The 27,707-nt window shown below is 49.1% G+C and overlaps 12 protein-coding genes across 12 annotated transcripts; 5 read left to right on the top strand and 7 right to left on the bottom strand.

Moving 5' to 3' along the window:
* Nucleotides 1-613: 613 nt before the first annotated feature.
* LCP9604111_7666 (uncharacterized protein) lies at nucleotides 614-2,602 on the top strand (the record flags this gene model as incomplete). Its single annotated transcript, XM_039075723.1, has 2 exons — nucleotides 614-2,097; nucleotides 2,158-2,602. 2 exons carry the CDS (start codon nucleotides 614-616, stop codon nucleotides 2,600-2,602), a joined length of 1,929 nt encoding a protein of 642 aa, XP_038926281.1.
* Nucleotides 2,603-3,189: 587 nt separating this feature from the next.
* On the bottom strand, nucleotides 3,190-4,996 carry LCP9604111_7667 (cytochrome P450; the record flags this gene model as incomplete). The annotated part of the gene is made up of 4 exons (XM_039075724.1): nucleotides 3,190-3,358; nucleotides 3,449-3,618; nucleotides 3,745-4,860; nucleotides 4,928-4,996. The coding sequence occupies 4 exons, from the start codon at nucleotides 4,994-4,996 to the stop codon at nucleotides 3,190-3,192; spliced, it is 1,524 nt and encodes a 507-aa protein (XP_038926282.1).
* A 536-nt stretch (nucleotides 4,997-5,532) lies between these two features.
* LCP9604111_7668 (nucleoside transmembrane transporter FUN26) lies at nucleotides 5,533-6,985 on the bottom strand (the record flags this gene model as incomplete). Its single annotated transcript, XM_039075725.1, has 2 exons — nucleotides 5,533-6,718; nucleotides 6,813-6,985. 2 exons carry the CDS (start codon nucleotides 6,983-6,985, stop codon nucleotides 5,533-5,535), a joined length of 1,359 nt encoding a protein of 452 aa, XP_038926283.1.
* A 513-nt stretch (nucleotides 6,986-7,498) lies between these two features.
* On the bottom strand, nucleotides 7,499-9,948 carry mdr2 (ATP-binding cassette permease mdr2; the record flags this gene model as incomplete). The annotated part of the gene is made up of 3 exons (XM_039075726.1): nucleotides 7,499-7,990; nucleotides 8,044-8,679; nucleotides 8,737-9,948. 3 exons carry the CDS (start codon nucleotides 9,946-9,948, stop codon nucleotides 7,499-7,501), a joined length of 2,340 nt encoding a protein of 779 aa, XP_038926284.1.
* Nucleotides 9,949-10,426: 478 nt separating this feature from the next.
* On the top strand, nucleotides 10,427-11,935 carry LCP9604111_7670 (Hsp90 co-chaperone CDC37; the record flags this gene model as incomplete). Its single annotated transcript, XM_039075728.1, has 2 exons — nucleotides 10,427-11,385; nucleotides 11,446-11,935. The coding sequence occupies 2 exons, from the start codon at nucleotides 10,427-10,429 to the stop codon at nucleotides 11,933-11,935; spliced, it is 1,449 nt and encodes a 482-aa protein (XP_038926285.1).
* A 420-nt stretch (nucleotides 11,936-12,355) lies between these two features.
* On the bottom strand, nucleotides 12,356-13,508 carry LCP9604111_7671 (clathrin light chain CLC1; the record flags this gene model as incomplete). The annotated part of the gene is made up of 4 exons (XM_039075729.1): nucleotides 12,356-12,707; nucleotides 12,817-12,917; nucleotides 12,987-13,219; nucleotides 13,280-13,508. The coding sequence occupies 4 exons, from the start codon at nucleotides 13,506-13,508 to the stop codon at nucleotides 12,356-12,358; spliced, it is 915 nt and encodes a 304-aa protein (XP_038926286.1).
* A 275-nt stretch (nucleotides 13,509-13,783) lies between these two features.
* On the top strand, nucleotides 13,784-15,259 carry LCP9604111_7672 (CTD-interacting domain-containing protein; the record flags this gene model as incomplete). The annotated part of the gene is made up of 5 exons (XM_039075730.1): nucleotides 13,784-13,881; nucleotides 13,941-14,032; nucleotides 14,088-14,146; nucleotides 14,198-14,339; nucleotides 14,394-15,259. The coding sequence occupies 5 exons, from the start codon at nucleotides 13,784-13,786 to the stop codon at nucleotides 15,257-15,259; spliced, it is 1,257 nt and encodes a 418-aa protein (XP_038926287.1).
* A 364-nt stretch (nucleotides 15,260-15,623) lies between these two features.
* Nucleotides 15,624-17,043, bottom strand: LCP9604111_7673 (t-SNARE syntaxin TLG2; the record flags this gene model as incomplete). The annotated part of the gene is made up of 4 exons (XM_039075731.1): nucleotides 15,624-15,863; nucleotides 15,921-16,264; nucleotides 16,362-16,882; nucleotides 17,021-17,043. The coding sequence occupies 4 exons, from the start codon at nucleotides 17,041-17,043 to the stop codon at nucleotides 15,624-15,626; spliced, it is 1,128 nt and encodes a 375-aa protein (XP_038926288.1).
* Nucleotides 17,044-17,986: 943 nt separating this feature from the next.
* On the top strand, nucleotides 17,987-18,829 carry LCP9604111_7674 (calmodulin; the record flags this gene model as incomplete). Its single annotated transcript, XM_039075732.1, has 6 exons — nucleotides 17,987-17,989; nucleotides 18,092-18,148; nucleotides 18,226-18,241; nucleotides 18,328-18,453; nucleotides 18,509-18,721; nucleotides 18,795-18,829. The coding sequence occupies 6 exons, from the start codon at nucleotides 17,987-17,989 to the stop codon at nucleotides 18,827-18,829; spliced, it is 450 nt and encodes a 149-aa protein (XP_038926289.1).
* A 336-nt stretch (nucleotides 18,830-19,165) lies between these two features.
* LCP9604111_7675 (uncharacterized protein) lies at nucleotides 19,166-20,214 on the bottom strand (the record flags this gene model as incomplete). The annotated part of the gene is made up of 2 exons (XM_039075733.1): nucleotides 19,166-20,150; nucleotides 20,201-20,214. 2 exons carry the CDS (start codon nucleotides 20,212-20,214, stop codon nucleotides 19,166-19,168), a joined length of 999 nt encoding a protein of 332 aa, XP_038926290.1.
* A 2,848-nt stretch (nucleotides 20,215-23,062) lies between these two features.
* LCP9604111_7676 (glycoside hydrolase family 47 protein) lies at nucleotides 23,063-25,025 on the top strand (the record flags this gene model as incomplete). The annotated part of the gene is made up of 4 exons (XM_039075734.1): nucleotides 23,063-23,763; nucleotides 23,819-24,604; nucleotides 24,660-24,917; nucleotides 24,977-25,025. The coding sequence occupies 4 exons, from the start codon at nucleotides 23,063-23,065 to the stop codon at nucleotides 25,023-25,025; spliced, it is 1,794 nt and encodes a 597-aa protein (XP_038926291.1).
* A 79-nt stretch (nucleotides 25,026-25,104) lies between these two features.
* On the bottom strand, nucleotides 25,105-26,874 carry LCP9604111_7677 (uncharacterized protein; the record flags this gene model as incomplete). Its single annotated transcript, XM_039075735.1, has 5 exons — nucleotides 25,105-25,930; nucleotides 25,993-26,135; nucleotides 26,202-26,426; nucleotides 26,481-26,585; nucleotides 26,680-26,874. 5 exons carry the CDS (start codon nucleotides 26,872-26,874, stop codon nucleotides 25,105-25,107), a joined length of 1,494 nt encoding a protein of 497 aa, XP_038926292.1.
* Nucleotides 26,875-27,707: the final 833 nt, after the last annotated feature.

Genomic DNA, 27,707 nt, shown 5'->3' on the forward strand with positions numbered 1-27,707 from the left:
AAGGTGTCATACTATACGCAGTGCAGCCAGCGTACAGAAACAGCCACGGGGATGCAGATCTTAAAGTATGAGTCCCACGTTCGTTTCATGTACGATGTAAGGGAAAGAAGACTCCGAGAGAAAGTGCAGGTCTCAGGGACAGAGCAATGAAATGAAAATAAGAATTTTATCCCTTGTATAAAATGAGGCAGGGTTGGAGAAGTATACCCTTTCCCCGGACTTCTGCCTTGTTACTGAACATAAGCCAACTATTTCTGTTCAAACACAATCACATAAAGCTTTCTTGCACTCAATAGTCTGTAAACCAAAGCAACATCAATTGAAGCACTCCCTTCCCCGTATACTCCGTAAAACAGTACAATAAAAGCCCAGAGGCCAAGGGCAGAATGTTTTCACCGCAGTAACCATACGCTAATCCCGATTAGGTTAAACATCAACACGATCCATCACTTCTGGCCCAAATCGTCTCTTTCGACCGCTTCCTGTCGAACAGAATCATCCTAACCCCCTTACACGGAGATTCCACATATCAGGGCTAGTATACTGAGTGTATAAATATTCCTCGACAATGTCAACCCGGTCACACTCGCCAGTCTCGAGTCACGCGACACCAATGGAACCCAAACAATCCAAACCCAAATCCGTAGCTCAGCGCAGAGTGTACGGGAAACGAAGAGCCAATGCCCCTAGGGCAGTATTTGATCATGGAAGCCCTGCTAGAGATACCAGATCCAAGACCCAATATCTCGACCCCGTGGAAAGCCTCCAAGCGAAACTAGCCCAAGTGGCAATCGATGACGACTCAACCCTTCAACAAGACAATTACACAAAGCCTATCAAAACTGAGAGCGAGCAAGAGCAAGAGTTGACGGAAATTCCCTTGGGTGAATCGAGTCCGTCTACGATAGAGGATACCTCGGACACCCTGACACCGCGATCCTCCTTCGAATCCTTCTCGGAGCAGTCGAAGCTAGAACCGAAGAAATGCGAAACGATGGTGGAGGTCAGGATATGCCCGAAGAATCCAGGAATACTTCCTCAAGCCATCCCAGATTCCCCAGCTATGATGCCAGAGTCCACAAGCGAGGATCGAGAAAAGCCAAGTACATCCTCCAGAAGAAGAGCGGAAAGAAAAAAGATTCCTGCACCAAGACGGTCATCTGGAGTTGTTCACGACAGCAAGGCCAGTGATTATGTTAGCCCAATTCTGAATGAGGCACTATCTCCGATTGCCGCCCAAGGCATTCAGAAGTTCAGCTCGTGGGCCTCACGATCAGCGAACATGTTCCACGTCGCAAAACTCGCAGAGGGATCCTACGGTGAAGTTTACAAGCTTCACCTGCGGGAAGAAGCTTGCAGGCCGGTGGTGTCCAAGTCAAAGTTGGCTAAACTGAAATCATATGGCGATGGAGTCTTCAAGGTCGTGCCTCTGCGAGCAAAGAGCGGTCCAGGATCCAAAAAATTCACCACCATCGACGAGATTGTTTCCGAGGTCAAAATGCTCAAATATTTGGACCCGATCCCTGGCTTTGCTCGCTTTAGAGAGATTCATGTTGTTCAAGGTCGTTTCCCAGAGTCGTTCCAAAATGCATGGGACCACTATAAGAAAACCAAAGATGACTGCCTAAATCCCAATCCATCCAACAAAAGAGCTTATCCGGATACGCAGCTATGGGCAATCGTGGAGATGGACGATGCGGGATGTGAACTCGAGAAGTTCGCTTGGTCATCGATTTTCCAAATCTATGATATCTTCTGGGGAGTTGCCATGGCTCTGGCCCGGGCAGAGGAGTATGCTATGTTCGAACATCGAGATCTTCATTTAGGAAATGTTTGTATACGTTCTACGCGGGAAGATGGTTGCTTGGATCCCCCCACAGAATTTGATGTTGCACGACAGTCATCCTGCAGTGGGTTTGGAATCAGCTCCCTTGAGACTACCATTATTGACTACTCGCTCTCTCGAGCGGATCTACTCCTGACCGATGACCCCGCTGGTCTCACTGAGGTTGCATCATCTGATCTGGACAAGAAGCAATTGTTCGATGCTATTGGCCAAGATGAAGACGAGATTATGCAACGAAACACCTACCGATAGTATGTTACCCTATCTCCGCTGATTTGCTTTCTTTACCAACTTGCTAACTTAAAATTCAGTATGCGCGCAACACTCTATACTGGTTGCCCTATAGAAACAGAAAAGGTAGCGGATATTCCTGGCATCTGGGCAGAATACTCTCCACGCACCAACTTGGTGTGGCTACTCTTCCTGCTTCAGAGTCTTTTCAAAAATCGCAAGCCTGAAGCATTGTTTGTACAGCCACAGCGAAAGGCTCTTGCGCCTTGTTCGCCCAACAGAATGACACCAAAACCGGAGACATCCAAAGGGAAAGACCAAAACATGGCCGGGTCCCTCAAGGAAAGACAGTCCAAAGACGTGCAAGCTAGTATCTCGCGGCTGAAGCAAGCACTAGAGGGCAGACTAAAAGCCGTCCTTGAGCTCCTCGACTTGGAGCATGGACACGAAGACATGTGTTGCGCTGCGGATTTGGTGGCCTACGCGATGGACTCGCGATGGCTGAGTGAACAGGACTTTTTCTGATGATTCCTTAGTATACGAAAAAGCATTGCCTGGGAGTTACATGGACTTTGTAATTTGCATGGTTAGGAGTTATCATTTGTTCACATATTGTGGGCTTGGGGCTAGTTATTTAGATAAAAGGCGCATTGCCTCACTAGTACAAGGGATTTGCATATACAATATCTTCATATTCTATATTGCATGCAAAATATATTGCTTTGCCTCAAAAGTGAGAATAATCAAATACGATTTTTGAACAGCCATAATAAACTGTCTAGCGGTTTCCGGCCAAGTGACCATACCATGACAGAAGACTGTATTTTGATTTTGATTTTTCTATTCTAGCGAAAGCCCACTTTCAAATGCCTCCAATCTTTTGTACCGGGGGAGTAGCCCACAGATGACTAGGTACATATGTTATGTACTGACAATCCCAGGGAGGACGAAACAAACAGCCCAGCCGCAACCCCGAGACAAAAGAAGAAAACGCCATTGCTAGATTTTCGACAAACGCTTTTCGGCCCAATGCTTTTTCACGGTTGAGACAACAACACAACAGGATGAGCTGTTAAAAGGAGATCTCGTAATTGTCTCATGAATTCGTGAATTTAGAGTGCAGAACCAGCACCGGCACGGAAGAGCTTGACCATCAACTCGGGGCGGCTCCAGAGCGCGAAGGTCTTCTGGTCAGTCCAGTCAAGAGACTTAGAAAGAAGCTCCAGGTCGAAGTTCCACAAGAGCTTGGCGAGCAGCAGGCGCATTTCGGCGTTCGCGAGGCTGTAGTTAAAATGTTAGCAAACACTGTTAAGCACGACTGAGGGGAAAACACGGATGGAGTGAGTAGATAGTAAGGGAATGGATGCTTACTGTTGACCGAGACAGTTGCGTGGACCGTAGGAGTAGGGCTGGAAGGCTTCCTTCTTGTCGTTGGCGTACTCGTCAGACTCGTTCAACCAGCGCTCTGGGACGAATGCCTCGGGATTCTTGAAGTGCTCAGCTGCATGGAAGGCGGAGTAAAGCGACATAGAGACGGAGACCTGTTTGTATTTACTTGTTGTTAGTATTGAGAAATCTAAGAAATTGGATTTGTTGTGTTGTGTCCATGCACTTAGTACATTTCCACAAAACACCACATTACACCGGTACCGGCATACTGTACTCACATTTCCAGGGACATATTTCTTGTTAATCATGGCGCCTCCTTCGGGAACAATTCGCGGAAGCATCGAAGGAATAGGCGGGTAGATGCGCATTGCCTCAGTCAGGACAGCGTTCAGGTACGGGAGATCCACGAGGGTAGATAGCTTGATGTCACCGTCTTTGTCAAAAGCACCACGAATTTCCTTGACCAAACGCTCGTACTTGTCACGGCAGCGCAGAAGGTAGTATGTCACACCTGAAAGCAGGGCAGCCGTAGTCTCACTGCCGGCCAGAACAAAGACCGCCGAGTTTGCATCCATCTCCTCAGGCGACATTCCCTTTCCATCCTTGGTATGCTTGAGGATGTATGAAGTGAAGTCGGGGCGAGTGGCACCTAGGGCAAGACGACGACGGACCTTCTCAACGCTCAGGTCGAAGCTGGCTTGGCGCTTCTCAAGAAGGTGCTTGGGAACCAGGACGCGGACCAAGGGAATGAGGAAAGGGTAGAACCAAAACACCTTGAGGTAGGCACTTGCCTTGACAGCATCCAGAATAATCCGAACCCACCAGTGGTATTCGCTGGTTGACAAGCAGCCGAAGGGTTCTCCAAATGCGAGGTCGCCAATCAGGTCGAAGGTGGTGAAGTTGAACCAGCAGGTGATGTCAATGTCCTGGGATTCAGCACTGCCCATGAGACCCATAAGCTTTTCTATGAACATGCTGGCGTACATCTGGAGGATCCCTTCCTGCTCGCGCAGGGCTTTGTTGGAAAACGCATGGGTCAGCAAACGGCGCATCCGGGAGTGGTTGTCCTCATTGGCGGTGATGATTGCATTGACACCGTTGGGAGTGGGTGCATACAAGGCGGGATCCTTGATGAAGACCTTATGTCCCTTCTTGCGGTGACCGTAGATGTCCTTCCAAGCGGGTGCAGCACGGTAAACGAGGGCATTCGGGGCAATGCGGACCACGTCTCCGTACTTGTCATGGAGACGCTTCACGGTTGAGTGCTGCTTGCCCTGGATGTCCCAGACGAGATGAACCAAAGGAGTGATGGCAGCCAGCTTGGGTCCAGGGTAGCCACTCAGGGAGTGGAAGCAGAGAGTGTAGATGATCCAGGTCACATAGTAAATGAAAAACTGTGATAATTGATTGAAATGAGACACACCACACCTTAAATACCTGGTTTTGTATGTCAGTACTCACCAAGACAAGGAGTCCACTCAGTAGACTCCAGAATGAAGGGACAGCTAGGGCATGGCACCAGCCGCCCATAGCCAATGAAACGAAAATCATCATGAACAACAACTAGAGACTGTAAGTTATACAATCAAAGACATCCAGGATGTTTCTCTTACTGATGGACACCCGAAAGGAAAGACAAATATCAAAAGAGGGAACGGTGTGGAGGGAAAAAGGGAAGAGAAGAGAAGAGAGGGTGAAGGACAAGACGCCGAGGAAGCGCGCGGGCAAACAGAAGATCAGACGACAAGCGGCTTGTAATAGGAGTTGACTAGGAGATGTGAGATGGTGAGTGATTGCTTTTAGGAGATCGCTTAAAGTCCGAAATGACTGGCGTGTTTAAGAGTGATTGAAAACATGAAGGGGACAGCCGGCAAACTTCGCCTTGGGTCTCAACTTAGGGCTCCTATCAAACGGAAAACAGGGGCTACATTAAAGGGCTCAAGGGCTCAATGGGTCACCTAGCAAACAAATGCTTATGCTGAGACCAAAGGATAGAAGTATTTTCATGGTTCGTCATTCGTGATATTTGTGTCTAGAAGATGAACACAAGTTATACGGCACCGAAATCAACCACTGGCGACAGAGAAACTCAACAAGCTTCCAGCAGCCAATCCACCGACGAGAACCATGCTCATAAATCCACCAGCAGCCGGCCTTTCATCGGCAACAACCCAGTGACTAGCGCCCATCATACAGCTTGTGCCCAGGTACCCATTTGTTGCACCAAAGAAGAACTGTATAAGGAAATAGAAAATGTCACTCTTAACGGCAGCGCCTTGGCCGTTGATGTTGCAGAGCTGGTACATGGGAATGAAAATGACACGCCCAATGGCCACCATGGCAGCCACCTGAGGATGTTGTCCCAATGACACTCCTGGAATAGCCACACACATTCTCCCGGTCAAGTCGCCTAGGTTCCAGAGCAAAAATGCCAAGGGAACAAAGACACTAGGATCGTAGATCCGTGAACTAGCAGGATCGTTGACTGACCTGATTTCCGCCGTGTAAACTGGGAATACCATGGAGACCAGAAAGCAGACGAAAACAGCAAACGCCAGAAACCGTAGCTTGACGAACAAAGTCCAGAGGCTGACAGTCTTGGAATTTTCACGGTCATCCGTAATAGACTCATCGTCATCTCTTGTCAACTTTTGTCTTGAAGAAGGTTGTTGCCTCAAAAGATAGAGGAAGGCCAGCAAAGCAATGGCCGAGACACCCGTAGACGTAAGGAAATAAATAAACGCCGACGTCGACGCACTCGTCTGAGGCATGCTGGGGTCTTGCTCTTGGTCTCGGCCGCTATCCTCCTTCGGGGGCACAGCCAACACAGAGAAGATCTGAACAATGCAAGGCAGCACACCAGCAACACCCTGTCCACTCATGATAGCCTGGGTATATTCATCCCTCCCAAACCCGGAGACATACGCAAATACGCCATTCTGGTTGATACCAGTGGCTAGACTCGCGGCGCACACCATCACCATCAGGAAACCAAAGTACGCTCGCGGCGAGGAATCGGTCATGACAACTGCCGAAAAGGCCAAAATAGCGAAGACCACAGAGTTCAGCAACAGCGAAAACGTTATCCGCTGTGGATAGGACGCGTTCTTCTGTAGCTTTGCTAGGGTAAAGGCGGCTCCGAGGTTGGTGACGGTTGACATGGACTGAATCGACGGTTGATAGTGTAGCCTTGTCCAGTCGTCCGACTGAAACCGGCTGTAGAAATATGGTGCAGCGGCAAGGAACATGTTCCTAGATCATGCTCTGCGTTAGCTTCATGGTCGGCCCAACACACATGTATGTGGCTTGTTTCCTCCGGGTTCGGAGACTGTTAAGTTCCGCTTACCACGCCCACAGCATAGACACCCCGAGGAGGAAGAATATGCCATAATGTACTCTTGAAAAGGGAGATTGCTGCTGTCGCTGCGTGTATGTTGTCTCATCGGCGTCGTCTGCGGCGGAGTCCTGTAGTCGCTCATATGCCGCTGGGCGGGCGATGAGACTACGTATGCGGTTCATGGCTGTATTTCAACCACTACTTCTTATGTATAAGCAAAAGATTCTGTACAAAAAAGGGGATTATCTCATATCAAGGAGCTGTAATGCGCTGTCGAGGTCGTCCGCATATGACTGGTTACTAAGCAAGATATGTCGCTGGACCCGCACCGGACTCCGGACGGCGATCTCGAAGTTCTGATGTTAGGCATTATCCGGTACACACATGTCCTTCAGTATAACCTTTCTTTTTTTTTCCATGACATGCCAGAACAGAGGCGACAGAAACCGAACCGAAAAAAAAGTAGAATTCGAACAATAATATTGATCTTTGTACACTGTAATTACATAGTATCTATCGCAAAGTCTAACAGGGAGAATGTGTAGGTGGAGAAGGGAGGACGTGAGAACCGTGACAGGTGAGTGTAGATGAGAACATGTATTTTGACAAAGAAAAAAGAAATCTACAAGAATGAGCAGACATCATAGTGAGATGTAGTGTAGGAATAGGAGGAGTGAACGAGGTGTGGAGTACGATTATTCCTTTTTCGAAGAGGCTGTCTCTTCTACCTCTTCTACATCATCTTCCTCCAGATCAGGTTCTGACTCCGTCTGGAGCTTCCAGGGCTCATCGGCCTCAGTCGGCTTGCCCGAAGGTGACGTTGTTTCGCCACCACTCATTTGCCATTCCATAAGCTTCGTAAAGGCGCCATCCGGGCGAGAACTGAGCTGCTCGTAGGAGCCTTGCTCGGCGACCCTGCCGTCGGGGCCTAGGACAATGATAGTGTCGGAGCGCTTGATGGTGGAAAGGCGATGGGCAATGCTAATTGTAGTGTTGTTACCGCTAAGCAGAGCGGCCAACGCACTGTTAACGAGGGTCTCGGATTCAGCGTCGAGGGCGGAAGTGGCTTCATCCAGAATTAGAATATCAGGCTCCTTGATAAGGGCACGCGCAATGGCAATCCGCTGCTTCTGACCACCAGATAACTGAGCTCCACGAGCCCCAACGTGAGTATCAAGTCCATCAGGCTGCATTAGGTTAGCCTAGGATCATAAAAATAATAGCTGCTGGGTGGACTTACGAAGTCGCTGATGAATTGACAGTTAGCCTTGCGTGCAGCAGCAATGATCTCTGAGCGTGTTGCTCGAGGCATGCCGTAGGAGATGTTGTCGGCGATTGTTCCAGAGAAAAGTACAGGCTCCTGGGAAACCACGCCAATCTTTCTGCGAAGGGACTTGGCGTTCATTCCCATGATATCTTTCCCGTTGATCAAGACCCTGCCCTTGGTGGGGCTATAGAACCGGAGCAAAATTGACGCAATAGTGGATTTGCCTCCACCAGATGGTCCAACGATCGCAACGTTAGTTCCTTGAGGGATTTCGAAGTTCAAATCTTGAAAGATCTTCACAGCGGGACGGGTAGGGTAGCAGAACGTGACATGCTCAAACCGGATGGGTCCACGCGCGGTTTCAACCTTCATACCCTTGGTTGGGTGGATCGTGGGCTGACGATCTTGCAGCTCAAAGAGTCGACTCGCCGCACCCACACCCTTCATCAGCTCCGAATAGAAGCTGGAGAGACCGAACATGCTGGAGCCTGCATAGGCAGTGTACATCAAAAACGAAGTCAATTCTCCAATGCTGATAGCACCTGACTGAACCATCCCACTGCCAACATATAGCAGGGTCAAAATGGTCATATTTCCCATCAAACCAGTCTAGTAAGAAGTCAGTCAAAGTCGCAAAGCGCAAAAGAATCAAGACTGCCGACCCACCGAGCTGAAGAAGGTTGCACTAATCAAAGACTCTTTTTTACCAAGCTCGAAGATCTTGCGGACTTGTTTGTTGTACCGGCGGACTTCGATAACTTCACCGGCAAACGACTGACTAGTCTTGACATTGCCCAGACGCTCTTCCGCAATCTTAGTCAACGATCCCAAGTTCTTTTGAATTTTACGACTGAGGTTCCTGATAGCTCGACCGTAAAAGAGAGCCCCGAGACCGATTGGAGGAAGCAAGACGAGCAAGATCATGGACAGCTTTGCACTAGTATAGGCCATCAGACTGAACCCAGCAGCACCGCTAACAGCAGCTCGTAGACCATCGGACAAGTTCTGCGTGATACTCTTGCCAACAATGATAGTGTCGGAGCTAAGGCGCGATATCAGATCACCAACCCGGTTAGCATCGAAGAACTCGGCATCCTGAACGAAAGTTTGACGGAAAAGCTTGGAGCGTAGCCTGGCAACAATTCGCTCGCCAACAATTCGAAGAATGATGATGCGCCCATAGTTTGCACCAGCCCCAATAAGTAGGATTCCACCGAGAGCGGTGTAAAACATGGGCATACTCAAGCCGAACAATTCGCTACCTCCTTCGGTTACACCTTTGGTCGCAGAGTCCATAATTTTACCAATGGAGAAGGGAACTGCCATTGTGATTGACGAGGAGATTAGGAGGAAAAAGAAGGCAAAACCGAGGGCCTTGGATTCGGGGCGCGCGATCTTCAAAAGCCGCCAGATTTCTGAAACCCCGGACTTCTTTCCCGCTGCGCCTTCCTTGGCCAGTCTAGCGCTCATGTTGACCTGCGCTGCCTGCGCTGCTCGCTCAGATAGTTCAAACCCCTTGTCCTCCTCCTCCTCTTTCGGTTCTGTAGCTGACCGAGTAGTTGGCTCTATGGAGGTTGCGGGTGGTTTCGCTTGGCGAAGTTGAGAAGTCGAACATAGAAAGCGTGCTTGTGAGACAATGCGAGATGTAGAGGCGGTATATCTGAAGCTGATATTTTGAAGCAATAGTGGGTTGGCACCATCCCGGAGTGTACCCGAGGCGGTTGAATTGAGACGGTTCAACCCATTGTGGTCTCCGGAAGAGATAAGAGACGATCTTGTTTTGGGAAGTAGATCGCAAGCAAAGGAGCTATATGGTCTCAAAGCCTGCCGTGGGCTAACGCCCAAGGCCAGAGAGACCGGCAGCCTGGCACCGCGCATCTCGGAGTTGGATCGGAGTTGGATCGAAACGGAATAGAGTTACAATGATGTCACCGAATAAGACGTCGACCTGCCATATCTAGTCGGAATATGTTCAAGTTGAGTACATCACATGGCACACATTCAGCTCCTTGGAACGTGCGATGGATGAACGGATGTGTCTAGAGCTTCGCCGGACACCCACGGCCACCGGAAAAGCGGTTTTCGGGGCTGATTCTGCCCTATTTGACCGCTTGTGATTTTGCCTTTATCTACCGCCCATAGAAGCCCGTCGAGAGCTCTGGATACTTCATCTGCTCGGGCGCTAGAGCTTCATTTATTTTGATTTTCATAAGAATAAATCACTTCGAAAACATATTGGTCAAATTGTTGCTATTCACGTCAAGATCAGAAACATTGTCTCTCACCTATTTCCTCTGCCGCTAATACACCCACCACCCCACCTCATACCTACTCTACACATTCACTGTCAGACAAGATGGTTCTTGATTATAGCAAATGGGACGCCTTGGAGCTGTCAGATGATTCGGATGTCGAAGTTCATCCCAATGTCGATAAACGTTCTTTCATCCGAGCAAAGCAGGCCCAGATTCACCAGCAACGAGAGCAACGTCGCCATGAAATCAAAACCCTGAAGTACGAGCGCATTATCAATGATGGATTGCTGTCACGCATCGATAAGCTTCTTGAGTCTCTCAAGAAGCATGAGGACTCGTCTGCTTCCCCTGATGAGTTCATTTTCACAACAATTATGGAGTTCGCAAGCAACCCCGCCGAAGACCAGGCCCCCACCCCGCCGGAGGGAGTATACACACACGAACCGGAACAGCCCAAATTTTCCCAGATGATGAGCTCACTGGTGGATCAGGTGAAGAAGGAAATTGGTGATTCTAAGCCTGACAATCTCTTCAAGGCATACATTCAGGGTGTGAATGGACACTTAGAAAAGATTCAAGGACTCCAAAAGGAATTGTTTGCAAAGCTTGCGCAACTTGAGAAGGAGGAAGGCGCTAAGATCACCAGTGATCAGCTACACGAAGGTTTCAACCAATCACATGTGGCCAAGGCTGATGAAAAGAAGAAGGCGGCTGCCAAACCAAAGGAGAGCTCTGTTGAGCTCCTGAACCCTGGTGCGGGAAGCTCCGCCGCCAAGGCTGACGATGAAGGCGACGATGATGATCCTGCCGATATCGAGATTAGTCCGCTTGCAAAGAAGTTCGCTCAGCTCAAGCCTGGAGACTACAAGGCCTGTCTTCAGTTCATCTCAGCGAACCCCGAAATTGTCGCCGAGAAAGAGACCGACGGACTACTTGTTGAGGCATTCAACAGTCAGCTCAAGGGTCAAGACGCCTATGCTCGCCAGTGCGTGCACCAAGGTCTACTTCTGCAATACTGCCGCTCGCTCGGTCGTGACGGCATCCAGCTGTTCTTCACTCGGTATATCAACCTCCTAGCTATTTTTTTTTCCCGGTCAATGGCTAACATATGAACTTCTAGCATCACCACCAAGGATCACCGCGCATCCACCCTATTCCTTAATGATGTCAATGATACTTACGCTCGTATCAAATCCCGCTCCGCTGAACTCAGCAAGGATGGCTCAGCATCCAACGATCCTGCGGGCGTAGAGCAAATCCAGCTGCACGCTGTTGACCCCAACACCAAGATCACTATCAACATTCCTGCCGCTAATAGCGAAGATCCAACTGAGATTGAGGTACGCAAGATCTTCGACGCTTTCCCTGAAGACCTGCAAAAGGCACTGGCAACCGAGTCCTTGGACGAAGTCAACAAGGTTCTCGGCAAGATGTCTGTCGAGGAGGCAGAGGTCGTTGTGGAGCAATTGGGCAATGGCGGCATGCTCAGCTTGGAGGAAGGAATCGTCGACGCCACGACAGCAGAGGGCCAGAAGAAACTGAAGGAGTTGGAAGAAGAGGGAAAGCAGGAAGTTGGTGAGCCCGGTGGTGATATTACCGAGCTTGACTAAGGATGCTTCAAAAGCGACGATGATATGAATTAAGTATGCATTTATTTCTCTTGATCCGAGAACTGGTTGTCCAACTATTTCCATGATTGGTGTACATCCGTATTGTACTATTAAGCGTGTAATAAAGATATCTACTCGGCACGAATCGGCCGGAGAATGAAATCTGTGGTATTAACGATGCTATCAATTTCAGCGAGATACTAATTTACAAACCCCCCTAGAGACTTCGCTGCGTGGAGTAAAATAAAATAAAAAGAGAATAAGAGACGTAGCGCCCAAATCACGGCAAGGCTACCAAATAATGCGGGGAGGGGGATGTAGAAAAAGCCATATCAGATGAGTAAATGTGGGAAACTTGTGAACCATGTCTTAACCCCGGACCCCCGAATCTTCTATCCCCCACACGCCAAAGCAAACCACCTAGATTCCGCTGGAGCCAGGAGCCTCCTGGTCTTTTCGGAGGTCGATCAACAATTCACGGAAACGCTCCTTTCCGGAGCCGCTGGCACCGCCCGCGGAGCCCTTGCCCGATACATCAACCAGCTTAGCAATGCGCTCCCAGCTGGTGCCTCCGGCGGAGGTGTCCTCCCGGTTGGCGAGGAACTGTTCGGCCTCGGCGCGGGCGTGGGAGCGGTTCTTATCGGCCTTATTGTTGTAGGAAACGTAGAAGTCGTCAATATCCTCCTGTGCCTTTTTGACAGTACTGTCCTTCTTCTCGGCGGAGACCTCGGCACGGCGGGCAATCTCAGAATCACGCTTTTCGCGCCATTCGCTGAGAATTCAAAGACAGAAGTTAGCTTGGGGGATCCGGGCCGAGACAGGATGGATGCAGATCGCAAAGGCAATGCGCCCCATCATCCAGAGTTTGAGATTGGACTCACCGAACGGCATCTCCCTCATCTTCGGGTTCCTGTGCGCTCTGATATCCGGTACGGGGGAAGGGTGAGCCGGAGCCAGTGATTGTGCCGCCGGGAGCAACGCGCTGCATAGATGTAACCCCTGGTCAGCATACTGCATGTCCACCACCATGTATCCAATAGCCAATTCGTACCTCATTCAGGTTCTGCGTCGCTACAGAGGGGAATGCTGATTCAAATTGGCCAATCTCCTCAACGGGCTCGTCACCTGCACCGAGCAGGTCATCATCCCCCGCGCCTACATTCCCGTCGGCAACGTGGTCTTGAGAAGTAGCGAATTGCTCGGCGTCTTCACCGAGCACAGCACGCTCGCGAGCAAGGAAATCGTCATCGGTGGTGGCTTGGATATCGGCTACTTCGGTTTGACCTAAATGCGGGTCATGTTAGCTCCGGTGTAAGGAGAGCAAGTAAGGCGGGTTGAGCATACCCTCAGAGAAGTCCTCTAGGGAAGGGAAACGGTCAGCCATGCTGGGAATGGATTGTATTTGACTGTTGTATGACTCAATAAAGACGTTTGAATCAAGAAGATGGTCGTAAGGAGAAGAAATCAAAGGACCAGGAAGTAGATAGTTATAGGAAGTAGTGTTGACAGGTGTGGCCTGGGCGGGCTCGGAGGCCCGTTGTTCTGCCGGATCCGGGGCGGTAAGCTTATCCATGTCTCAAGCTTGGGGTACAAACCACTTGATGTCAACTTCACTTGTGATGAGAAAGGTTGGGAGTTCAGATTTTCGTTTGATATTCCTTTGACTTTATTTCGGTGGCTTTACTTGATTGCCACTCAACGCGGTTCCAAATCTCTCCAGTGGTCTCCAATTTCTACTCGTTGTCTATTTGTCTCTAACAGCGATTGCGACTTGCACTTCAGATCTGATAATTTCACTTCTCAAAAGCTTGCTGTTCAATAAAACAAGTGCTTACTATTTTTGTCATCATGGCTTTCACTGATGACGCTGTCAAAGCAAAGCTATCGGCTCTGAATGACACGCAGGAGAGCATCGTTACTGTTGCGCAATGGGTCATGTTCCACAGGTACAGACACTTGTTCCAGCCTCAAAGAGACTTGCTAATTCTTTTGTCTGTAACTCTAGACGCCATGCTGAACGGACTGGACAGATCTGGCTTCAAAAGATCCGCGACTCGCCGCCTCCCAAGCGACTCAACCTGATCTACCTAGCCAATGGTACAACATGTCCTCCACACATGAGCCGCACTCCGCTTGCTAATCATATCTATAGAGGTGGCCCAGCAATCTAAAGTACGCGGAAAAAATGATTTCCTCATTGCGCTATCTCCGGTTCGTCTCCCTGCCAGTCCACGATCGCAACTCAAACTAACAGAACAATAGATCATCGTCGATGCTACGTCAGCTGCTTACAAGGGCTCCTCGAATGAATACCAGCAAAGGATCCGCCGAGTCGTGGAGGTCTGGAGACAACGCAATGTATTTGACGGGGTTATTTTGGATGCAGTGGAAGCTCGCATAGACGGTAGGTCGAATCAATAGACACGAGGATGCACTATCTAAACTGATCATGTTGCAGAACTCGACAAAGCTCGTCCTACAAACAAGAAGCAAACCCTCGGAGGATCTTTCTTCAAGGACACTTCTTCGGGATCCTCCCCGTCCGAACTGCAGCCTCTCAACCCGTTGCAGGTTGCTCTCAACAAGGCTGTCATCAACTCCCACAATTCCGCAACAACCGCTACTTCGGAATTCGACAAGCTTCATGACCCCAAAACTCCTAAGGCTACACTGCCCGTTCACGCTGCGCGTCTAAGTTCACTCTTGAAGACACTCGCCAACGCAGAAAACTCTCTCTCTGAAGTAATCAAGTCGCGCCGCGCCTTGATCGATGGGCTCGAGAAGATCCTGCAGACCAATCGTGCAGAGCTATCGAAAGAAGAGGCCATTAGCGCCGAGCTTTCACAGAAGAAAGCCTCGGCCGATACCAAGAAGCGCGAGGTCGAAGATGCGATTATGCGCGGTCTGCCCAGTGAAGAGTCCTCCACAAACCCTGGTGAATACAACGGACACGATGATGCACCCGCCCGCCCAACAGTCGAAGCTTTGACACCTCCCCCGGTGGAGGCTATTACGCCAGTGGGATCCCCACAACCAGGAAAGCAGCAGCTTCGCCGCGGCCCTTTTACCGAAGAGGCAGACGACGATGTCTCAGAATGGAACCCTACGAACACCGCCAACATGCAGCAGTCAGGCAACGGGACTGCCGTCTCCGACCAACCCACTACCATTTCTCCGAACCATGGCAATGACTTCGATGTCGCTGCCGATGTCCATGCAAAGAGGCGCAAGATCTCCCATGGTGAGGAGGACTATGCGGCTTTTGCAGCCGGCGATCTAGATTCCGATGTAGCTGATCTGCTTGCGACCCAGGGTAATCGGTGAGTGAGCTTGAAGTATTATGATCGAGGCCATATGTTACCCTGGTAATTTATGTGCATCGCGCCGTTTCGTGTGATTTATTCATTTCTTTTCTATTCAATCGGCTTATGTTCGATATCATTTATCTCGTGTATGAAGTAATTAAATGTATAATGTAACCTGGCATTGATCTACAGGTCTGTAGTCCAATTTTCGAATTTTCCCAGTGCAAGTAAGTGTCTTGCGTGAGATCTAGCATCTCCATATCCATTGCCTATTTACTCTAAAACTAAGCAGCTATGTTGTACAGCAACTACCAATATGCAAAGGGAACGTCTGCTCTTCTGGTCACATTAACTATGAACCAATGCTATTAAAAAAAGAAACATCATCGGAATATATCCGGATCCATCCATCGATCTCGCGCGAAGCGGTTCGACAACTGATGTCTTCGCCCCCGGTAAGCCAACACGGAGCGGATATTGTTCGAAGATTCATCCTCCGGAGGCGGCGGCGGGGAAGACTTCCCCTTTGGTTTCACAACCAGTACAATTATCATTCCCACGACGATCAACAGGAGTAATAGCATGACCTTACGCTTAGTGGTTCGTTGTTGATAACTCGTAGCCTATATAAGTCAGTTCCTCGCTCTGGGGGGGAAGTTGCTAGTAAAGAAGGAACATACCACTTTAAGCTCCTTATCCGCAGCCTTAACCTCGGTACCCATTCGCTCGACGTTGTAATCTATACGGTCTAGCATGGTTCCCTGGTCGATAATCATGCTCTGCAGTTCACGGAAAATATCCGAAAGCTCGATAATCCCCTTTGCAATATCATTGATCTCGCGCTCCCGCTGTGCGATAGCAGCATCATTCTGACCGGTCTGCCGTTGTGAAGTCTGCTGTAACATGTTCTGCGAAAAGGATCTGTCGGCATCTGACTCCATCATCGACGGATCCGTGTATGGGTTCTGGGTCTGCGTAGCCGTGCCATCGAACGGTGTCGCGATACCCTCGAGATCTCGCAATTCTGGACAGAGACAAATCAGCACATGGAACCAACCGATTCGGCCTTCACCGGGAAGAGAACAAGAACAAGAACACAAAAAGAAAGAAGGGTCTCATACTCCGCAAATAAGTACTCTGCTTCTTCCTAAACCTAGCACTAGCCTCCTGCACCCTCGCAGCAAGTGAAATCTGAATATTCTTCGCCATAGTCTCTTCCCCACTCGTAACACCCCCATGCGCCTTAGACTCGCCGACCATAGTCTCGATGCGCATGATAGCGCGCTGGCAATCATGAAAGGAGCGCGTGACATCCTGCGTCAAGCGCTCAATAACGCCCTCGTCTTGCTTGCGCAGGTCCTCGTCGCCGAAGCCGGGGAGCAGGTGTTTCTGGTGCAGCTTGTCCAGCTGGGCGGAGTTCTGGGCAATCTCGGCTAACTGCTCGGAGACCTCTTCCTGCACGTCGACCCAGCGCGGCGGTAAGAGGTCCATTTCAATGACCATGTCGCCATCTTCGTCTGTTTCGGATATTAGGCGCCTATTTTCCTCCGGGTGCGAGGGTGTGTCGGAGAAGCCATTGGTTGGTGTGAAGTGTGGCTTTTTAGCTGGGTGGTGGATTAGGGATTGGCGGTAGGAGAGGTAGCTGGATTTGGAGGTGGAGTGTTAGTTGCTGGCATGCTTTATAGGCTGAGTTTTATGGGTGGTGTTTCTTTTCTTTTTTTTTTTGGCTCTGTCCGGCGATGACGGGTTGCGCTTGGGTAGGGTACATGGGGATGCATACAGGTTGGTTCGATCCCGCCACATTGTGAGGGCGTTCGGAGGATCGGGTTATGTCAGTTTATTAATTTGGTGAGGTTATGGAATCATGATCAGCTGGGGGGTGATAGACTGGGATCAAAGGGAGATTGGGGTCTCGATATAGCCGGAAGTGAATGATAGGAGCTCTCCACATGTCGGAAGGGGTCACGTATGCCCGGTATTCACCATGTAACCCTTGGTTTTGTCCACGTGGAGTTGGGGTAATTTTGGTATGGCTGGGTAAACTGTGAAGACAGCTTGACCTGGACATATTTGCTATCAAAAGACACTGAGGTCTTGAGTGTTATTGTGCCAATCACTGCAAATCGCTTTACTATGAGTCGCGTGCTCAATTGAGTGACATGGAAACCCCGGGTTTTGAGCCTAAATAGGTAGAAATAGGGCATTGTCGAAGGCTTATAGTTGAAGAACACATCGCTTTATTCAATTAATATAGGACGTCTTGCAGTGTTTACTTCTAGATCTATACATCCACCCCGCAGTTACACTCTATTAAGTAGGATAAACAGAAATCCCCAAACAAATAATAGCCAAGACCCCCCTAAGCAATTTGGCTCCATTCCACGTCGATTCGGTATAGTACTGTTAGCCCGCTCAACGTAGCCCTGGAACCCCGGGATCAAGCTTTCTGTCCGTTACATCCGCATGAGCATACAGGAAGTAAGGCGATGATAAACAGTATTTCAACAGATATTTAGATATATGAAATAAGCCAAGAATATATATAAAAATGACCTGAACATGCATTCCAACTTCCAATTGTGGCAACATTCAGCCCCAGAGAGGGGTCCCACCGCCCTAAGATGAAACGAAGCTGACTGGGCACCTCAGGCACGCTATTTTGGTAACTCTTGTAAGGCTATTCCCCTTAACCCTCTTCTTCACTTGACCCCTCCTTACTTTGTTGTATTTTCCATCTACATTTATCATGGTATGTCCCTGATCCCCTAACTTCTCAGTTGTGTTGTCGAAAATTCAACCCCCACATTGCGGGGCATTTCATTTGAACTTCACTGACCATCGCATTCTCCAGGCTGATTCCCTCACCGAAGAGCAAGTGTCTGAGTACAAGGAGGCCTTCTCCCTGTTTGTGAGTGACTCAACATACAGATTGAAGACTTGATAGTCGAAAATATGCTGACCGGAGTTGGTTTGATTGCGAAATAGGACAAGGATGGCGATGGTACGTGTGGTCGCGCCCGACAGCTCAGTGTCCTCTGCGATCGAATTTCACGAGAAAAGTATTCTAACATACAATCCTACTAATAGGACAAATCACCACCAAGGAGCTTGGCACCGTCATGCGCTCGCTGGGCCAGAACCCCTCCGAGTCTGAGTTGCAGGATATGATCAACGAGGTTGACGCCGACAACAACGGCACTATTGACTTCCCCGGTATTTGACCATAACCTCCTGGTATAAACGAGAGACGGCTACTGACGTGCGGTAGAATTCCTCACTATGATGGCTCGTAAGATGAAGGACACCGATTCCGAGGAGGAGATTCGCGAGGCATTCAAGGTCTTCGATCGTGATAACAACGGGTTCATTTCCGCTGCTGAGCTTCGCCACGTCATGACCTCCATCGGCGAGAAGCTGACTGACGACGAGGTGGACGAGATGATCCGCGAGGCGGACCAGGATGGTGATGGCCGAATCGACTGTATGTTTGGAAACAATCTTGGAGCCTACCGGCACTTGCCTGCCCAAATGCTAACCTCTCCCTCTCCATACAGACAACGAGTTCGTTCAGCTCATGATGCAAAAATAAGCGACACATTTCACCGTGCGCCTTTTTCCATGTTAGCTGACGTCGCGGTTTTTAACGAGAGTGTTTCTCTTACATTTCAATTTTCCAATACCGATTTCCTGTAGTCTATGCTCACTAGGCTATACATCTTGGATGATTTACGATCAAGCGTGCGCTTTGAAATCCAGACGGAATGGACTGGCAGTACTTTGGGTCGAGTCTTCATAATATAGGAATGATGGCTCCATCCCTATGTCCTATAGTGCGAGACTTGTTCCAACCAGCCAATGTCCATAAAACACAGTAGCAAGCGTATAAGAAATAACCATCATACCAACCGCCACCATAAACACCCAGCTATCGATTAAATCTCAAAACCTCCATAAATTGCCTCGCAACATCCGCCCCAGACCACGGATTAGGATCTTCCTCGGCACGCTCGCCAATTACAGAGCTAGCCCCATCAACTCTACTATCAATCCTAGCGTCAATGCCAGACGACTCAGCCTTCTTCCACCTCCTCAGCCGATCCTTAACCTCCATCCCAACGTTCGGAATAAGAATCGCCTCCCGAGCCTCAACACCCAATCTCCCCCAAAACTCCCGAATCAACGACGCAGTCGCCGCATACTCGGCATCGATGTCGGACTCCTCAATTGCAGAGCTATCGAGGTTGATCCCGGCAGTTTCAACGTCCACATCACCCTCACCCCCAGCATCAACACCAGCACCAAATGACCCATCCTCCCGATCTACGGGAATGGCCTCTACAACCGACGGACCACGCCACTCAATCTCAACAACGGTACCACGCACTCGCGCCGTCGGGAACGTCTGCCGGACATCACCAAGACGCACGCGGAAGTCACCAACCTCGTAGACGATCCCGTTCGGGACAGTGAGGGTGAGCCGATGGCTCCAGAATGGCTGACAAGCGTAGGTGAAGTGCTGGAAGAGGGTTCCGTATGAGGAAGGGGGGACAGTCGTCATGATCATTGGCGGGGAGGCGGAGTGGTCTGGCGCGATGGCATTTACGGGGCCAGGCGCGCCTTGGGTTTGATTTTGGTTTGGTGCTGGGATGGGCTTCTCGGGCTCCGAGGTGTAGATGAAGCCGTGAGTTGGGTAGTGGGTTAAGGAGAGGAATTGCATGTAGCGTGGGTTTGAGGGTTTCTTGTTTGAGTTTGAAGAGGGGAGTAGACCTGGGGTGTCGCGTAGGAGCTTTTGCTCTAGGCCCCAGCGGCCGATTGGGATTAGTTCTTCATTTGGGAAGGCGGCGCGCAGACGCTCTGTTATTATTTGGAGGGCTGTTGAGGCGTTTGGGTTTGAGGGGATGAAGTAGACGCTTTGGGGTGTTAGTTTTGCGTGTTTCTATTGGATATGGAGTATATTTACCCTGTGATAGGCATTTTTATGTTTGTTTTCCGGGCAGGTGCAGAGGAAGAGATGGGACTAATGGCCACAGCAGTGTTGAGCTGAGGGATATCAATTGGGAAATTGATGCGGCGATAGGTTCCCAGATAGTCTTAAGTCCTGTTGAAGGATTGATTTGGGAATCTGTAGCAGGTAGCGACCATGCAATATAGATATAGAGATCGATCAATAGCAATGATGATCAAGTCCAGTGCCAGAGGAATGCCAAAAGATGATTCCTAAACAGGACGGGAGTTCAATCTATATATTGATTAGTATAAACATTGAAAATAGGAATAAACTGGTACCTTTGGACAATTTATATGTATACGAGGTTGTTATGGAGAATCAAGTACGGGGCAGCCTGTAGATGAAAGCCTGCATGATAGCATTGAAGTGCAAACAAAGCAAACATCTAGTGTACATATTTCAACCTCCTCGGATGAACCGAATCCTTTTATTATTCTTTTTTTATTATGATATTGCAAGGTATTAGAAGCCTAATAATATACGTCTGCGCAGAATCTAGAAAATTTTCTGAAAGCAAAGTATATTATGCATTCATTTTCCTGTCGTGTGACAGATTCAATTGGTAATGAAACGAAAAAAGGGGTATGGATAAGTATAGCGAATATATCCAGGGCTCCCAAAAAGCAAACCACCGCAATATTAAATCAGATCACTGGTGAAATCTAGAAAATCCTGCGCGGTAAGGACAATGTCTCCCTCCCCTTATGCCGGTGGTCTATCATACACTGTAATAAATGGGAAACTGTACCAGACATGCTACCAGTGGAAACCTCGACCTCGTGCACAGTACGCTTACTGCGATACTACTTGCTGTTGGATTAGCCGAGGGATCTTCGGATCTATTGGTATAGGGTTTGAATGTATGCCTTCTCTCGAGGGGGCGTGGACTATTCGGTAGTGCTAGTTACCATTTTTCAATGGAAACTCTTATCTTTTTTTTTAACATAGAGATAATCAAGACGATTCGAACCTCACCGGAAGAGTTAGATAGCCACTATAGGGCATTTCATCTGAGCTGAGATAACGATTCTGAAAGCCCCATCTCAACGGTGAGTGTTGGTCAGCTGGGAGGGCGGCGAGATGGCTGAAGGAATCCCTGGTCAGCTTGTATGTCGTGGTAGCTACCCACTTTCTGCTGGTTGTCGACACAAATCTGTGGTCTTATCTGGCACGTTCTTGGAATTGCCTGGCGGGTACCATTAGAGATCCAAGTCATGTCCAAGCCACTAGACACGGTACTGAAGCTTCCGATAGTGCGTTTTTCCATTTCTTCCTCGTCAAGAACCGAAGGTCGGCATATTATTCTTACAGGTCCTACACAGCCAAGTGACATACCGCTCAATCTCATACCGGATCTACCAAGACACAAAAGTACTATCCCTTAGAACAAGGGAGAAAGTCACCATGTCGACTTTCAGAATGCCCTTCTCGCCTAGAAGTCGAGATCCAGTACCCTGGTGGGCCCATCCACGACCGAATTGCGCTCGAAGGAGGGGACTATCTTGATGAGCCCAGCATGTCCTTCCCATGTAAACCTATAACCCATCCCCCCAAACAACTGTGGTCTTCATCGAGTTTTTGTGTATATCTGATCGGGATAAGCCGATAATGACAAGCCACTGGTTTTCTGACCTTGACTGAAGGGACTCGATAAGATTTTTGGCACAGGCGCGCAGCAACTCGAAACGGGAGTGGTTGACGACGTATCCATCTGGAAGACTGTTTGGGATAGAATATAAGGAAGGTATGGTACGAGAAACGGCTTCAGGAAGAGAAAGATCTGGGCCTGCGAAGCCATCAGTTTTTAGAGACGCTATTCTTGCGGGACTTGAGGGGGAAAGTCGGTTGAAGCGTGAAGAAAAGGAAACGACAAATAGGGAAGGTATAAACTCTGGAGTGCTCCGCCTTTTGGGCCTTGAGTCCCGTCCATATGGGTGGTCAGAGTATGGTGAGAAGTGAGGGCAATCAACGAATTATCGCAAAATAAACAAAGTACTCCGTTGGGTAATTATGGTGAGGGTGAGGGTTTAGTGAGCACCTCACTGGTTCATCACGTGATGGCTGGTTATGAATGAATAAATTATGTAATCTAATTCACGACCCCGGGCTACCTGCCCTAATTGAACTTTACTTGAACCTGACTCTGAGTGCCCTAAAAGTGGCGACAGCTGAGATAGGAAGCCCCAGTAGGCAGGGTACATATGCATACCAAAGCACAGCTTTCAGACCCACAATGTGTTATTGTCCGATCTTCCAGTCTGAAAATCGTCAAGATCAACCCTTACCTAACTACTCTATCAGGGACAGTCAGGGGCCGCGGTGGGGTTGGTGGCGCTGAGCAGAGAGACGTAAAAACCGTCTTGGCGCTTTTCTCACCAGTCTAGACTTGACCATTGATATTACTCTATTAATAACTCTACAGATTGGACCCTGCAGTCTTCCCTTGTTGCGTGGCCAGGTGTGAAGGGGGTGACATTCTCGAATTGCGCCAATGATCATTCGATGCTCTCCAAGATCATACCTCGCATTAACTTCCAAAAGCCACCAGGGACGATCAATGGAGCTCCAAACCGTGTCTGATTCCCTAGAGACCTCTCACAATCCATGACGTGCCACCTTTTGTAAAATATGTTTCCTCCTTTGTTTGCTCTAATTATGTATCAGGATCTTGTTCACTGAGACATGCCGGCATTTGCTACTGGTCCCTACTTGACTTGACTTGTACATCATTCCACTCCTTCTCTAGGCTTCCTATGACTATTCCTTTGTTGTCTCTTGGGTTATTTTGAAATCTCCCTATTCCATTCATTTATTATGTACAACAAGCGCAAAAATCGACCTTTGTCAACAGCGTTGTTTCTGATTGTCGCGACATACGTTTTCCTCTTCTGGCTCCCTAGTACAAAAACATGCCGAGGTCGTCTAGCAAAGCCAATCTCCAGAAAAGACAGCACTATTCGGCATGATGCTATCCGTCTAGATAAAGTCACCGAGCGATTCCCTGTTACAGAGTACATACCGCTACCAACAAGTTCAGCGAAAATTCCCCGCATACAGCATGACTTCCCTGAAGAAACCCACGGTGAGCGCAAGGCCAGACTCAAGAAGCGGGATGCTGTGAAGGAGGCGTTTCTTCATTCATGGAATGGATATAAGGATTATGCGTGGATGCGAGACGAGGTGAAACCTCGCACTGGAGGGTACCAGGATACCTTTAATGGATGGGGTGCCACGCTTGTTGATTCGCTAGATGCGCTGGTGATTATGGGACTGGACGATGAGCTCCAGCTGGCTCTGGAAGCTCTGGAGGAAATCGACTTTACAACGACCAAGAGCAGGCAGGTGCCTGTCTTTGAGATCATCATTCGCTATATGGGTGGCTTTATTGCTGCTCATGATCTGACCGAGGGCAAACATCCTATCCTGCTGAGAAAGGCTGTCGAACTAGGCGAGATGATCTTCAATGCGTTTGATACGCATAATCGCATGCCCCAAGTGCGTTGGGAATGGATAAGGTATGCCCAAATAGAAAATAATACGCAAGGAGAATTTGTGACTGACAATATCTAGATCCGCCCAAGGCAAAGAAATTACACCATCATCACGCACAAGCTTAGCGGAAATGGGCTCCTTGACGATGGAGTTCACTCGCCTGACCCAATTGACCGGTGATCCCAAGTACTACGATGCCGTGCAGCGGATCATGAACGAGCTCGAAATCGGACAAGACAAGACCCGGATGCCTGGCATGTGGCCGACCTGGATTAACACCGACCTAATGACATTCGACGACTCCGAATTCACTATCGGTGGATGTGCCGATTCCGCGTACGAATACTTGCCCAAGGAACATATTCTCCTAGGTGGACAGACAGACAAATATCACCGAATGTACGAAAAGGCCATTGAAACATTCAACGAGAATCTGCTGTTCAGAGGAATGACCCAGGATGAGGACCAACACTTTCTCTTTACGGCTAACGTCGTCGCACTACGGGGTGACTCGAAGACCTTCCAGTACGCGCCTGACCACCTCAAGTGCTTCATGGGTGGCACCGTGGCTATTGGAGCTAAGGTTTTCAATCGACCGGAGGATATGTATGTTGCTCGGGGACTTACCGACGGCTGCGTCTGGGCATATGATGTTATGCCTTCAGGAATTATGCCGGAGGTTTTCAGAGTCAGTCCTTGCCAGCACATTGATGAATGTCCGTGGGATGAAGAGCAGTGGATGTCAGATGTCATATCGCACTCTATCGATACCGAGGAGGACCGCGAAAAAGCGGAGGTCCAGATCGAGGTTGAGCGTCTGCCACCCGGTGTGACTAGTGTCCGAGACGCATCGTATAAACTCAGGTACGAATTTATCCCATTCCTCCCAGTGCAGCCCACTAACATATGCCTCATCCAGACCTGAAGCTCTTGAGTCTCTATTCGTCATGTACCGGATTACTGGAGATAAGACTCTTCAAGACTCCGCGTGGCGCATGTTCAAGAATATCGACAAGGCGACCCGAACTAAATTTGGTCATTCGTCTATTAACGATGTGCGTCATTTGAAACCGAAACATGAGGACAAAATGGAGAGTTTTTGGCTTGCCGAAACTTTGAAGTACCTCTATCTCATCTTTTCTGAGCCAGATCATATCAGTCTGGACGACTATGTGCTGTACGTTTGCGGCCAGCTGTGTTTATACTATCTTCATGAGCTAACACTTTTCTTTTTAGGAGCACTGAAGCCCATCCTTTCAAGCGACCAACAACTGAAGCGTTATAATATTGAAACTTTGTGTACAACTTCCCTTTAATATCCCACATCCACACATCCTACAAGAAGGCATAATATAGAGATATAATTATACATAAGCAGTAACATCAACAGAATTAATCTTCAAATCCTCCCGCCTCCTTAACTCAGCCTCATCCTCATCCTCATATTGAATCGAATACCGAATCTCCTTATGAATAACCATCTTATCCGCCCCCTCCTCATCCTCTAGCTCAGTCGCATCGCTCGCATGCCGAGTATGCGACCTCGGCATAAGCTCAATCAAATCCGACTCATCCGTAAACAAACCCCCAGACCCAGCCCTTATCCCATTCTTCCCTTTATCCAGCATCTGAAAGCTCAACTTCTTGCGCGGCGCGCTGAGCGGGAACATTGACCGACGCACTGGTGGGCAAACTGTATCTGAGCTGCCACTATACCCATCTCTTGTATTATTTCCAAGCGCTCTGTGCGCATGGGTACTGGTATTAAGACACAACGGAGCGCCCTGACCAGGGCCATGATTCTCTGACTGTTGCGATTGAGAACTAACGGCCGGAGGAACCGGTGGCAGTCTTGACCCTGTACCAACTCTTTTCCTCTGCATGCGAGAATGTGACACAGACCTCGAAGCGGTATTTGGATTCGAGCCCGACCCAGACCCGGTCTTCGAGCCTTCTCTTGTTCCGTTTGATCTCGACGCGCTACCTTCCAGCGTTGAGTCACCCGCCGTACCGTAGTTAGTGCTAACGGCTGCCATGAAGGGTCGCAGACAGAATACGCTGCATGCGACTAGGGCGTACTGGAGCTCGACTTGCATCCAGACTGTTGGGTTGACGGCGGCGAGGGTTGTATCTTTGCTCTTTAGGGCCGTGTGGAGGGTTGAGATGTGGATTAAGGAGAATATTATGAGGCTTGGTTTAGGCGGTTAGTCTTGGATTTGAGGTTGAGGATGGGGTGAATGTAGATTACTCACGGAAAGCGGAATATAAATGCGAAGCCGACGGCTAGTTTGCGGCGAACGGACATAAATAGGCCTTTGAGGAGGACCACGGCTAAGATGAAGAGAAGGAGCTCGGTTATAACATCGACTGCTGCGATGAATTGCCATCGTATGTACTATTGTTGCGAGGTGAGAAACGGCTTCGGGGAGTTGATGCGTGGTATATCATGGGGTTTACGTACCAAGTCGTTGCATTGCCCACCATCACTCCGCCAAGGTGTGTTTAGCTCACAGTTAACTAGGACAATGAATATAGCAGGGATAACCCAGGCAGTGCACAGAGCTAATGTCGCCCAGGATGCGCGGTTATGTGGTTTCTGAGGCGTGAGGCGGAGGTAGATAGCCACGACACAGCATTTGGAGAGGTAAATTATTATCAGCGCGATGATATCGCTTGCTGCAATTAACTTCGTAGCTGCTCAGTTTAGGTCCATTGAAGTAGTAGAATTCAAACAACTTACTGCCTGGATCTGATCGAGTCGACCATCCTTCAATAACGATATAGAAGTCCCGAACCCGCGCGAGCACGCATAAAAGATGAGACTTGATTGTACCACAGCGGTAGCCTATACAACAAGTAAAAATAATATGTCAGCAGGGTACGTGCTCAGATAATTCTCCCACCCCAAACTTGACTCGACTTGTCAAGCCCTAACTCACTGTAGCACCCAACAAAATCCAATCGTCGCGCGCAAACGGCGGAATCAGCATGAGCCGCACATATAGCCGAATCAAGAAACATGCGAGAGATACGACCAGTCCCAGCGCGGCGGTAATTATCACCCATGCGCCATGATGTAAGTCATCGACGACCTCGAAGGGTGGCGACTGGCCTGGCGGCACATATGGGCCCATGGCAGAGGAGGAAGCAGGAGCCGCCGCAAACGATATAATCTCAAAAGTACCCTTCTCGTGGTTATGATCTATGTCATGTGGAGGGAAGGATATACTGTGGTGATAGTATGTGGAATGTATATATGGGATTCGCTGATCAACACAGACACAGAAGCGACTGTGAAAGGCTGTCAGATCCGGGAGCCATGTGGACTGAATGGCGGGATGTAAATTACTGCGGAAGAAGGGGTTCGATTTGAGACGCTTGTATACGTTGTATAGAAAAGCACAAGCAGGAGGTATGCGGGCGTCAAGGCGAGGCAATAAAGGTTAAGCTAGGTTCCATTTCTCCCACTCACTTGGGATTATGATTGTTCTGCCTTCGTAGGTCATATGCCGATATCCGATAAAAAAGATAGACTATCGAGTTCAGGCATGTACGTAAATAGGGCTGGTGGGATTCGCTCGATGTGGGCGGATGCTGTAGGTGTATCCGAAAGCCTTATGGCTGGTTTATCCCTTTCTTTCGTTATAGGATATAAATGGTGGCAATTATCATTTTTGGTTTAAGCGAAGGTCAGTTGGAATGGTGATTTTACTTCTCTCCCTCACGTCGAACTTCGATGTAGTACGGAGTTATCCGTACTGCGAACATGCGTTTAGGGCACGGCGGTCCGCTGTAGGGTTGTCGATCATCGTGCGCCCCTTCGGGATTGGGCTGTGGGTCTTTAGGAGGTTGTGATCCGATAGGCCATGCGGTTTTCTCTTGGGCAAATAAAGCGAGGGGTTCATGCATCCACCCGTTATTTGGTTCGAGCTAGGCATGGAGTGTGGCGGAATTGTCTGGGGGATAA

The sequence above is a fragment of the Penicillium roqueforti genome (assembly GCF_015533775.1).
Source record: "Penicillium roqueforti strain LCP96 04111 chromosome Unknown scaffold_25, whole genome shotgun sequence".
Classification (NCBI taxonomy): domain Eukaryota; kingdom Fungi; phylum Ascomycota; class Eurotiomycetes; order Eurotiales; family Aspergillaceae; genus Penicillium; species Penicillium roqueforti.